We start from the raw sequence: 13,154 nt of genomic DNA, 5'->3' as shown, positions 1-13,154 counted from the left end.
GCACTCAGGAGGCTGAGGCAGGAGAATCAGCACAAGTTTGAGGCCAACCTGAACTACTGTGGTAGTAGAAGATGTCTGAAAATGCAATACAATATAGTACAGTACAGTACAGTGAATCACATCGCATCTAAACGTGTCTGTCCCCTGGCTACCTTTTTGTTCTGCCAGAGATGAAAGTTCAAATCACTGCTTACCCATTTAGGAGCCTTAGACTAATCAATTAACATTCTCTATTATGTGTGGGAGGGCTTTGTTCCCTTCCCGCACATATCTGAGAAGAGCTTGACTGTAGCTCTGGCTAGCTGTCTCCTGATGAGAACCCATTGCTCCCTAACGTCCTGGTGCTGTCCACATGCCTACCTGTCATCTTGGGTATCCTCCCTGTCTCTTCATTGGTTTAAACCTTCTCCCTCCTTTCAGCTCCCAAACAAATTCTGCTGGAAAACTATTTTTTATTTCCCCTATTTTGTTTTGTGTTTTCATTAAGATTGTAAACTCCTCAAGGGCAAAAATCATGAGATTATTTTATTTCCTCCTTTTTTAGAAGGCTATCTTCTGACATTAATGACTGTGAGCACATAAATATCTGATGGAAGTTTTTTTATTTTGTGTTGTGTTTATAACCCATAGGTGGCACCCACTGAGCACTGAACAGCAAGAAGCTACTACCTATGGGGTGCTGTCTGGCTCACCATTCAGGCAGTTTTTTTCCAGTGATAATTCTGAAATTGACATAAATACTCAGTAGACACAGTTACTTTTGTCTTAATATTTACTATTAATATTAAATATTAATGTTCTCTTAATATTTGCTGTGATCCAATTAATTAAACTATATGTGTCCTCTTACATAGGCATGTACTAGAATTTTCCTATTCTGTCTTGCAGGACCGGGTGACTTTTAGAAGAATCATAGTGAAAAACAATGCAAAAAAGAGGAAGACATTTGAATCATTTATTGAGTCTGTGCCACTCCTTAAATCATTAGAGGTAAGGTCTAAATAGAAGTTGTCTAAGAGGATTAAGAGAAGTTATTAAAACTCTCATTAGAGTTTTCAGATCTTATTATTCTAACCCACTCTGTGTTGCATAGATAGAAGATTCTCAGTAAAGATCTTCCTGCTAATTTGTGAGTGTGTCCATTGTTTCAGGTGTCAGAACGAATGAAGATTGTGGATGTGATAGGAGAAAAGAACTATAAGGATGGAGACCGTATAATCACGCAGGTAAATTGGACCTTGCAAGCTTCCTTCCTACAACTCACTATCTAAAGGCTGTCACTTGTCTCCTAAGACCTCTGTTTCCTCCCCTGTGGGAGCTCATGTTGCAGGGCACTGGGTCACCTTGTGCAGGGTCCTCTAAGCCATTGATGGACATCTCACTATATATGCGGGCACTTGCTTTCATCCACTGTTTTTGGTTTTCTAGTGTTTTTGTTTTTTGTGGTGCTGAGGATTGAGTCTTGTGCATACAAGGCAAGAGCTCTACCACTGAGCCACATCTCCAACCTGTGTTTGTTATTTTGGATGTCATTTTGTTTTGACCTTGAGTAAACTTCATTTATCACATTAAAATATGGGGAAGATCAAAGAGTTATGCCTGCTACTTGATCTACATTTGACACAAAGGCATCCTTTTGGCTATGGCAACACAAACCAAAGTCCTCAGGATTCAGTGATTAGATATCTTTAACTGTAAACTATCTTTCTTATTTCCTTGCATCTTTTTCTCATTATTTTGGAATGCTGTAAGAATCCACACAGTGGACCAAACCATTTTAATTAGAATGCTCTGTAATAGTTTTGCCTGTTGTGTTTGCACTTTCAGTTGTGTGTAAATAGTATTAGGTCTTTTCCAGATATAAGCTTCTTCTTTTTCCTTTTTTAAATTTTTTTGAGATTGAGTCTCACTATGTAGTTCAGGCTGGCCTTGAGCTCACTTTGTAGCCTAAGCTGCCTTGAACTTGTTTTTTTTTTTTTTTTTTTTTTTTTTTTTTTTGTCTTTTTCATTTTTATAGGTACCCGGGATCGAACTCACGACCGCCTGCTTGCAAGGCAGGTGCTTATGCCGCAGAGCTAAACCCCCAGCCCCCTGCCTTGAACTTGTAAAACAATCTTCCTGCCTCAGCCTCCTGAGTGCAGGGTTTACAGCTGTGTGTCCCATGCATGGCTTAGGTATAAGCTTCTTTGCCTGGAGTCTGACGAGCACTAGAGGAGCATTCCTTCTCTTGGGTTGGGTGATATGACTATCCTTGAGCATAGAGCGGGGACCAGAATTCCTCAGTCCTTAGGTAGAGCTGCTACATAGGTCTCATGCCTGAATCCCTCCCACCGATCTTAGAAAATATGTCAGGAGATATAAGAAACTACAGTGCTTTCTGTGGTGTCTGCTCTGGGAGATGAATTGACAGGAATAAGATGATGCTCATCTTACTATAGGCCACTCTGGACAGTGTGTTAAGCAGGGTTCTTAAAAGGAGAACCCAGGACCTGCAGCATCAGCATTATCTAAGAATAGTAGAAATAAAAGTTTGTGGGCCCCACACCAGACCTACTAAATCAGAAACTGTTTTATGGGGTTTGTTTGTGTTGGTCAACTTTGTTGTGGTGTATTTTATATACAGTAAAATTACTAGCTTTAAGTTCAGAGTATTAGAACCATCTCCACAACCATGGTATACTGCATTTCATCACCCCACACAGTGCTTGCATTTATATTTGCAGTTAGTGTGCTTTCTTACACCCTCTTTCCTAGAAATCAGTAATCTGCTGTCACAGTAGAATTTCCTTTTCCAGAATTTCATATAAATAGAGTCATAATTCATAATAATGTGTAGGCTTTTATGTTTGGATATATAATATTGTTGAGCATAATACTGTTGAGATTTATCCATATCTTAGGTATCAGTAGATCATTCCTTTTTATTGCTGGATAATTTGCTATTATATGGATATACCATGATTTGTCTTTTCCATTTACCACTTTTTTTTTTTTTTTTAAGACAGGGTCTGGTTGTGTAGTTCAGACTGGCCTGGGACTCATTATGTAACCCAGGCTGGCCTCGAACTTGCAGCAGTTCTCCTGCCTCAGCCTCTCAAGTGCTGATATTATAAAAATGCACTGTAGTGCCTGGCTTATAGTTTTATTATCTTGGGTGAATACTTTAGGTGGAATTGCTGAGTCTTGTGGCAAATGTGTATTAACTATAACAAACAGCCAAACTGTTTTGAAAATTGGCTGCACCTCTTTTCATTCTCACCAGCGTATATGGCATTCCAGTTGCTCTGTATCCTCACCAATACTTGGCACTGAAGTCTTTTTGGTTTTAGCTATTCTAGTCAATATGAAGTAATATATCTTTATAAGAGTTCTTTACATATTCTGAGTATATATCCTTTATTGGACAATTTGCAAGTAATTCTGCCAATTTGTGATGGTTTTGTATTCATTTCTTCATTTTTCTCAGTAGTAGCTTTTGTTTTGTTTTGTTTTTTAATGTTTTGAGACATGATTTCACTATGTAATTCAGGCTGGCTTTAAAATCACTGTGTAGCCAAAGCTGGCCTCAAATTTGTGGCAGTCCTATCTCAGCTTCCCAAGTGCTAGGTTTACAGGTATGTGACCCCCTGTCCAAGTCAGTGGTAGGTTTTGAAGGGTAAAGTTTTAAATTTTGATGAGTCCAGTTTATTGTCTTTTTCTCTTTTTCTCCAGTTTGTACTTTTGTGCCCTGCTTTAAAAAACTGTCAACATATTCATTAAGATTTTCTGTACAAGGGGCTAGAGATTTAGCTCAACGACATAAGTGCCTGCCTTGTAAGCAGGCAGTCGTGAGCTCGATCCCCGGTACCAATAAAAAGGAAAAAGGCCAAAAAAAATATTTAAAAAAAAAATTTCTGTACAGGATACAAAATCATATTCATAAATCAGTAGCTTTTAAAATATATTAGCAGTGAACTAGCTAGGGAAGAAAATCAGAAAAATAACTATCCACAGCAGCTTAAAGAAGCATACATAGGGGCTGGGGATTTAGCTCAGGGGCATAAGCGCCTGCCTTGCAAGCCTGTGGTCATGAGTTTGATCCCTGGTATCGGTAAAAATACAAAAGAAAAAAAGAAGCATTCATAGCAATCAACCTATTCAAAGAATTGAAGGACCTCTACAATGAAAATTATAGAACACTGAAAAAAAACCTTGGATAAGACACTCAAAGATAGAAAGACCTCTCTTATGCTGATGGATTGGCAAAATTTATATTGTCAATATGGCCATATTACCAAAAGCTATCTATAGATTTATTGTAATCTCCATCAAAATTCTAATAGTATTCTTTTTTTTTTTTTTTTTTTTATTGGTACCAGGGATTGAACTCACGACTGCCTGCTTGCAAGGCAGGCGCTTATGCCACTGAGCTAAATCCCCAGCCCCAATTGTATTCTTCATAGAACTAAAAAAAGAATTCATATGGAAACACAAAAGGTCCATAATAGCCAAAGCAACCCTGAGCAAAAAGAGCAAGGTTGGAGACATCAAAATGCCTGATCTCAAATTACACTACGAGGGAACACTAACAAAAATAGCATGATACTGGCACCAAAATAAACTAATGGGATAGAGGATGCTGATAGAACACACAGAAACAAAGCCATGTAGAGCTCTCGGATTCTTGGCGAAGGAACCAAGAAAGCATATGCTGGAGAAAAGATAACCTTTGTAACAAATCATGCTGAAAACACTTAGATACCCCATGTGGAAACTAGGTCCCTGTTTCTCATCCTATACAAAAATCAGTGAAAAATGAAGCTGAGGTGTGGTGGCACACACTGAAGCAGGAGGATTGCTGCAAGTTGAAGACCAGCCTGGACTGCCAAATGAGTTCGAGGTCAGCAACATAACAGCACAAAGTCTCCTTTATAAGTTTTCTCTCTGGTGAGGCAGTAATGTGTCCTTAGATTAGACTGACTCAGGAGCATCTGCCTCAGTTCTGGTGGTCAGAGAGAGAGAGTCTTCCAAGTGCTCAGAAATATAGGTTCCCAGTAGACCCCACACCTACCTGGAGTGGGCACACGTGATTAGTACTGGATTACCCATTGTCTGTGTCATTGCTTTAGAAATTAGTCATTCAGGGTCAAGATGGAAGTGTGCCTGAAGCCCTCTTCTGTACCTGCTTGCCTGTCTGTCTCACTTCCATCTAGCTTTTGCTCAGAGCTCACCCACTCAGGGAAGCCCCATCGTGTATAGTAGGCAGCTCCTCCTCCAGCCCTTGAGATTCCGTATCCACATGCTCTTTCCTTGTAGCACTTCCCACTCTCCAGCACTGGTTTATTGTGGTAGCTGCTGATGGTAGATTCACCCCACCGTATTATTCGTCAGTCTGGTGATGTATCACATCCCTAGAATAGAGCCTGGCACAGAGTAGGTCCTTGGTGAATTAAGTTGTTGAGTTGCCTGCATTGACTAATCACGCAGATGGTTTAAAGTCAAAACAAGCCAAGAAAATCCTGAGGCTTATAAAAAGTGGTGTCAGAGCCAGGGAGTTCCAGATCCACACTGTCCTCTTGAGGGCTATTTGATAATCAAGATTATGTCTAAAGCCCCTCTTCCAGGGAATACTGCGACACTGTGCAGCAGTCTTGGTTACTCATCCTGTCACAAGTTTCAACAGCAAGTCAGATAAGCTGTCAGAACAGCACTTCTTTATGCAGTGGGCAGCCAGCTCATATTCATGGCATTTAAAAATATTTTAAGTATAAATGTATTTAAAAGTAAGTAAGTAAGGGGCTGGGGATTTAGCTCAGTGGCATAAGCGCCTGCCTTGCAAGCAGGCAGTCATGAGTTCGATCCCTGGTACCAATAAAAATGAAAAAGACAAAAAAAAAAGTAAGTATTTAAAAGATGGGAGAAAGCTGGGTGTGGTGGCATACGCCTGTAATCCCAGCATTTGGGAGGCTGAGGCAGAAGGATTATTTCAAGTTCTATACCAGCTTGGGCTACAAAGTGAGGTCAAGGCCAGTCTGAACTGCATAGTGAGACTCTGTCTCAAAAAGATGAAAAAAAGAAAAAAGGAGAACCAGCTATGGTGGTGCACAGCTGTAGTCCCAGTACTCAGGAGGCTTCGTATAAGGATCATTGTGAGTTTAAGACTAGCCTAGGCTATACAGCAAGTCCTTGCTACAAAAAACAACAACAAAGAAGATGAGTAATGTGTCAGTCATGGTTGAGTTAATGTCCATGGTGATTGTTCTGAATTTGTTAGCCATTGATTCATTTGTGGAGCTGGATATAAGAACAGATTGGTGTTCAGGAGATGAGAAGACAGTCTATTTGTATGTTTCTCTTCATGCTGTGTGTGGCTCTCATCTCCTCCTGCCTTTCAGGGTGAGAAGGCTGACTGCTTTTATATCGTTGAATCTGGCGAAGTACGTATCATGATCAGGAGCAAGGTGAGTGCATGTGGATGAAAGGACCCAGAGCTAGGCGCACGCACAAGTACTGTGTCACACAAGTGTAAAATGTGTTAGGGTCTCAAGCCGTCATTTTGGTAAGTGCCAGAGACCCAGACTGAAAGACATTCGTTTATGAGGGATCAGTTTCCCTCTGGTGCTCCTGCCTTTGCCTCTTGATACAGGCAAATAAGAAAAAGATAATAAAAAATGTGGCAGTTGCCTAAGGAAAACACATACTAGGATGAACATGCAGAGAGCTTCCTGTCAGGGGAGATCTGCAGGACATTGTATATTATTAGGGCCATTTGAGAACCAGGCATAAGGGCACACACCTAGCACTTGGGTGGCTGAGCCAGGAGAATCACCAGGAGCTCAGGGCCAGCCTGAATACACAGTGAGCTCGAGCCAGCCTGGACCACACAGTGAGACCTTGTCTCCAAAACCAGAAAACAAATGAATGAGTGAGTGAATGATGTGGGCCGTTGGTGGATGAAAAGACCTAGGAATTGGAGGATTGTCAAAAAGGCAGAGATGCTGGATGTGGCAACACACACCTGTAATCTCAGCACTCAGGAGGCTGAGGCAGGAAGATCACCTTGAGTTTGAGGCCAGTCTGGACTACATAGTGAGATCCTGTGTCAAAAGACAAAAGCAAAAAAGGCCAAGCTGTGGGCTCTACTCCAGATCCGCTGAATCAAAGTCTGCATTTTAGGGAAATCAGGGTTATGGAAGAGCTGACGTAAGTATCTGAGAGGGTTAGAAGTGCTCTTCTAGAGAAGGGACTCAATGGGTGAGAACCATTCTGCAGTCCTGGAGCTGCTGTAGAAGTGCAGTGGAGTAACCAGCTCCAGCTCCAGCTTCACAGGTCACTGCAGAAGCAGGAAAGGAAGACAGGTCAAACCATGTGAGCTAGTGAACTTAACCTTCACAACAAGTAAACAGTTACTTCTCTGCCTGCAACTGAAAGTGGTTCTTAGAGATTTGAGACTAAAGATTTTTTTGGTTTTGTTTTTTGAGACGGTGTCACTGTGAAGTTCAGGCTGGTCTCGAACTTGGAGTAGTCCTCTTCAGCCTCCTGAGTGCTGGGATTACAGGTGTACACCACCATACCAGGCTGAGGCTAATTCTTGCTAATAAATTATGAATAATTTTTTTTTTGTCTTTTTCGTTTTTCATCGGTACCAGGGATCGAACTCACAACCACACACTTGCATGGAAGGTGCTTATGCCGCTGAGCTAAATCCCCAGCCCTGTGAATAATTTTTTATTCAAATTACTGCTTAGCTCAGTAGGACAGATTAATAAAAAAACAAAATAGGAAATTCTGGATATCAGTACAATGTAATAGATTATAAAATATTTACTTAACTATTCCTAAAAATGGGGAGCAGGGGAACTCAATCAATATACAGATAATACTTAGAATGTTTGTCTCTGTAAAGAATAGCTTAGATAGGCATAGTCTCAAATCAAAGAGAGATCCCAGGGTTGTGGCTTATTATCTAAGAGAAGTTTGTACTTTAGAAAGAATTAGCAGAAGACCTTGTCTTTCCCACTCTACAGCAGAAGCTGACATCTCCCCAAAGATGCTCTGCACCTTTCCTCTTGGTATTTGGCCATTACTTGAAAAAACACTAGGTTTCAGGTGAGGCCCCAGGGAAAGCCAACTCTTGTGATGAAACCAGACCACTGAAATGAGTACGTGGAATTCACGTGTTGCAGGTAAAGCCTGTGCCAGTTAGTTTCTCTGTAATTGTGTTGAATGTCCTGAGAAGCGTGAATGTGTACAGCTAGACATGGCCAGCTATGATCCTAATGAGTTCAGGTCCTGTTCTCTGCCTGATATAGACTAAAACAAACAAGGATGCTGGGAACCAGGAGGTTGAGATTGCCCGCTGCCACAAGGGACAGTACTTTGGAGAGCTCGCATTAGTCACCAACAAGCCTAGAGCTGCTTCAGCTTATGCAGTTGGAAATGTCACCTGTTTAGGTAAGAAAAATTCTTCATGCATTAATACCTTTTTCTAATGTGCAGGATTTTTTTCCCATCAGCAGGCCTTGCTTTATTCTACCAGCTGTCACTCACATTTAGGCATGGACAGTTTGTGTCACCAACCAGAGATGGGATAATATTTTCTTTCAGTGAACTTTTTCAGTGGGAGTTTACTGGACATTGAACCCAGCGCCTCACACATGCTAAGCCACACACCACCCTTGAGCTACAGTCCCAGTACCCTAATAGACATCTCTGAGCACTGAGTACAGCCTGTGAGACAGGCACCCCCCCATCCAGTCATCTGAAAAGAGCAGGAAGGCTATGCAAAGACAGAGCAAGTAGGTACTCTTGGACTCTCTAAATTTTAAATTTACTGAATTATTATCTTGGATGGAATCCCCTTATCTCCCCCCTTTTTAAACTAGAGACAGTGACTTGCTAATTTGCTGAGTTACCCAGGCTGGGTTTAAGGTTGGGATCATCCTGTCTCACTGCCTCAGAGTTCTGGGATTATAGCTGTACACTCCTACACCTGTCTTGCAAATCCTAAATTTAGACGACCTCATCTTGCTCCATTCATGCAGAGACAGCTCTTTTTCCAAGAACCTGTGAGTTAGTGTGTTTATGTATTCCTGTGGGTATATTTAGAAGAAGGCTGGCATGGGGGAAATTACTTGAATTCTTTGTGTAGAAAACTCATTCTCCCCCCCTCCCCCGCCCCTTCTTTTTAACAATACAGTTATGGATGTTCAAGCATTTGAGAGACTCCTGGGGCCCTGCATGGACATTATGAAGAGAAATATCTCACACTATGAAGAGCAGCTAGTGAAGATGTTTGGCTCCAGCTTGGATCTGACCGACCCTGGACAATAGATGTGCCACTTCCCAGAGCCTTCTCAGTGTGACACCAGACCCCTTCCAGTCAGCCCCAGAACATGTCCAGAAAATAGACATGACAGAACCGTTCCTGCTGTTGCCTCCACTGCTGCGATTGCTGTGGTTTGGGCATTTAGAAAATTTGAAAGCACTGAAGGATGAGCAAGAGATTTGACCCACACCTCCACTTTGCGTCTGAAAGCCCATTATTAAACCACTCATGATGATTACTCCAGCGGTTTTCACATCTTTGGTTCAGAATGGCATGTCTCTCCAACAATTTAAGTGCCTGATACAAAGTCCAAAGTGTAAACATCTTCCTTTCCTCTTGCTGCTACTTACTACTTTTGGAAGTTACCCTAAAGTCTGCAGAAACCTGTTGTACAACTGTAAACACCCTCCTCCAGACTTTTTCAAAGGAGGAAATATAACCGTCAGTCTCCTGTCCTTTGAGAAAGTCCATAATGTGTTCACAATTGCTGCCTTTGATTTGATAGTAGGAAATGGTATCAGGTGTGATGCAGGTCCGTGGTCACTGGCATGATACTGCCTGCTGACAGCTTCACATATCAGACCGTTTGCAAGCCCACACTGATACTTAAAGAAAGGCAGGTTAGTACTTCAGAGCAGACTGAGGATAGAACCCATGTTGGAGCTTTAAACTTTGGATTTAGTACGTTTTACCAGTAGTAGAGAGCCAGGAAAGGTTTCGCTGGGTTAGAAGTTTTTCCTTTTGTTTTGGTGGATGTCATGTTTAATTCTGCAGTTTACATGAGTGAATGAATTGCCATCCATTTATAAGAAGCCAAGAGTGGCCATTGAGCACATTTGGCTAGTGTGTGGTACCGGTTGGTAGAAGGTGCTGTTCTTTATCTGAATTGAATACTCAACAGGTCCTGCCATCTCATGTTCCCAGATGCTTCTACTAGCAAGTGGCAGTATGTTGGCAAGAAACTGTGCTGTGCAGGTAGCCATTTGCTTCTGCTTGAGTTGCTGCATAGTTTGGTTGTTGAACCATCTATTTTTAAACTCTTCATAAGCTTTTTTTTTTTTTTTTTTTAAAGAAAGTTTTTCAGTGAGAAATGGTGGTGCATACTTGTAGTTCCAGCACTTGGAGGCTGAGACAGGAGGATTTCTTCCAAGTTTGAGGCCAGCCTATGCTATATATTGAGTTCAAGGCCAGCCTGAACTACATAGCAAGATCCTGTCTCAAAAAAGGAAAAAAAAGTTATCTGTTAAGGGAATTCCCATTGGATGTATTCATCTGTATGTAGCTTGCCAGCTGCCCAGATAGTCATTCTAAAGTTCCAAAAATTGTTGGTGTTACTTTCCAAAAACTGGCATCACTGGGACTGGGGACATAGCTCAGTGGTAGTGTACTCAATTTAACAAGCATGAAGCTTTGGGTTCAGTCCTCAGCACCATACAAAAGAGAACAAAAAGCATCACTTTCAGTTTCATAAAATGACTGAAGACCTAATTCAGATATTGGGATATTTTGGGTTCTACTTGTTTATCCCCAAAGATGATGATTTAAGTTGTATTTAAAATATTTTTTAACCTTTTAATTTTAGCACGTAAAATTATAATGATCCTAATTAGCTGTATTTCAGAATGATTTTTTAAAATTCAGAATGACTTAGACTCAGATGCTACAAGGGATCCATGAAGTAGAACTCCTTTTCAGACTGCCCTGGGTAACCTGTGTTGCAACTCTGAGACTCATGAAAGGTTGTGTGTAATTAATACTCCAAAACAGGCAGCTAGCACTGGGAAAGCCCCCTGTGGTAATCCCACATCTTTTTAAGGTTCTTTTCTATAGTGTTGCTTTGTTGTCCAGTAAATGCAGAAAGCTGGCCTTGTACTTTACCAGACAAGAATCACAGCTGTTTCTTGCAAAGATAGCAGGTGCATTGGGCTTCAAGAGTGACACAGAAGTTCAGCCCCAGGCCTTGTCAGGACTGCTCAGATGCTGAGAAGACATGCTGTGTACTTTTTCATGCCAGCATCGGTTAGGTCCCTCCGAATCCTGTGCCAGTTACTCTGTCAGGCTGCAGGAGCGGGCCTTCTCACAAGTCCCCCTCTTTCCTTTTACAAAGCCCTCCTTGTCATCATGACGCATTGATGGTACTGTTCTTAAGTGAGAACTCAACAATTTCATGTCCTGCTTTAAATCCAGTGAACTTAGGCTCATCAGTCCAGACTCTGACTGCATGTGAGTCCCCTGGGCAGGGGAGTAGAAGAGACAGGCCTCTAGCTTGGGGGAAGGGGACATTGAGGAGCCGCGTGAGAGAGGAAGAACAAAGCCATTACCACTGCATCCCACTCTCCTTTTCAGCCTTGAGTTGGCAGACCAAGTTTGACAGGGCTAGTGTCCCCAGCGAGCTCGGCACTGACAGCTGAGGCTCACAGAGAGGAACACATATTGGAAAGGGATTCCTTTGTTGTGTCATGTTTTCATTTAAGGGTTCGAGCTTCGTGCTCTCTTTCCTATTTTTGTTATTGATTTTGGATGGCACAGAATGTTTCTGAGAGGCTTGAGGTCCAACCTGCAATATTTCCCTTCCTTTGGCCCTGTTTTTCTCTCTCTCTCCTCTTGGCTGAATTTTCTGAAGGAAAAGTTTGTGTTTTTACTCTCTTGGTCCATAGTCTCCATATAGAATTATTATGTTACATATAATTGTTATATAGTCTCAGAAACCAAGAGGGAGGTTTCTCTGAGCAATTTAGTGAGCGAATTCAGCAGCAAAGTGGCAAGCAGTAGTTCTCCAGCCAAGAGAGATGGTGTTTACCCCAAGTGCCCAGGTCCCGTGCTCACGGTGGGCGTCCCGGGCAGCACAGCATGTCGGGTCGTGTCACAAAATGCAGTCTACTCTCATTTAGAAAAAGCAGAAGCATTTTGCACAGAGACAAAGGAAAAAGACCCATGAATGTCATCTTTTATCTTTTGTTCTCAATGGGCTGCTGTTAGAATTTTTGTTTTTGACAGGCACTTGTAAAATCAGTCTAGCTAAGATACAAGTTGTTCTGGTTGTTCACTGTTGTTACCTCTTGTTCCTCTTGTCTTGACTGCTGATATTCCTCAGTGATTCTTATGTCTTGTTATGGGAAGCAGCCTTCCCATGAGTTTCCTTTCACACACTAGCAGGGCTATCTTTATACTTTTAAAACAAATTTAAAAAAATAAATAAAAAAAGAATGAAAGAAAACTGTCACTAATCTCATGGGGGGATTTTCAGAGAATCATTTAGCCCACCTTGATCAAAAGGTAGAGTCCTCATTGTTTTTTTAAGCTTGTAATAAAAAGATACCGAATTCAGCATTATTGTGCTACCTCACAGGTAAAAATGTTTTAAGGTTATTTTTTAGTCCTGAGTTCTACACAGTGTTTGAAATGTCTTTCAGTTGGAATTTTTTTAAGTCGTCGGGGTGATTCTTATGTTAACTTGTTTTACACTTGTACTTTAATCTCAGAAGAATGATTGGAAAGCAATCAGTTTTTCTGTGGTATTGAATATACTTATAATTAAAAATCATTAAGAGTTAAATCATTGTTTGCCATGAGCAAAGTTGAGGTTTTTTTAAAGGAAACTCTAGGGCTTGGCTTCCCTCTTGGTTAATAAAGGCTGACAAATCCTGTCTGATTGTCTAGTGGTCTTGTGTCTTTTCTCTCTCTTCCAGATCATCACAGGACTCATCTGGGAAATGTGCTTTCAGGTATTTGAAACAGATTTAGGCTGACCTTAAACTCACTATGTAACTTGGGTTGATGCCCATGTCAAACTCAGGTAACCTTCCTGCTTCGGCCTCCCAGGTGCTGGGACTACAGGTAAGCACCA

General features: G+C 41.4%; 1 protein-coding gene across 2 annotated transcripts in view; it reads left to right on the top strand.

Annotated features, from left to right (window-relative positions):
• Prkar2a (protein kinase cAMP-dependent type II regulatory subunit alpha) overlaps nt 1-12,954 on the top strand; it is an 81,513-nt gene extending 68,559 nt beyond the window's left edge. For both annotated transcript variants that reach the window (XM_003476653.5, XM_063248826.1), the window contains exons 7-11: nt 889-990; nt 1,152-1,226; nt 6,375-6,440; nt 8,292-8,433; nt 9,179-12,954. In XM_003476653.5, coding sequence (XP_003476701.1) covers nt 889-990; nt 1,152-1,226; nt 6,375-6,440; nt 8,292-8,433; nt 9,179-9,312 — 519 coding nt within the window. In that variant the 3' untranslated portion in view covers nt 9,313-12,954. The remainder of the gene's footprint in view (nt 1-888; nt 991-1,151; nt 1,227-6,374; nt 6,441-8,291; nt 8,434-9,178) is intronic.
• Nucleotides 12,955-13,154: the final 200 nt, after the last annotated feature.

Source organism: Cavia porcellus, unplaced genomic scaffold, assembly GCF_034190915.1.
Source record: "Cavia porcellus strain 051 isolate PalLab524CR breed Dunkin Hartley unplaced genomic scaffold, mCavPor4.1 scaffold_5, whole genome shotgun sequence".
NCBI lineage: Eukaryota > Metazoa > Chordata > Mammalia > Rodentia > Caviidae > Cavia > Cavia porcellus.
This window is presented reverse-complemented; position numbering and strand designations above follow the sequence as displayed.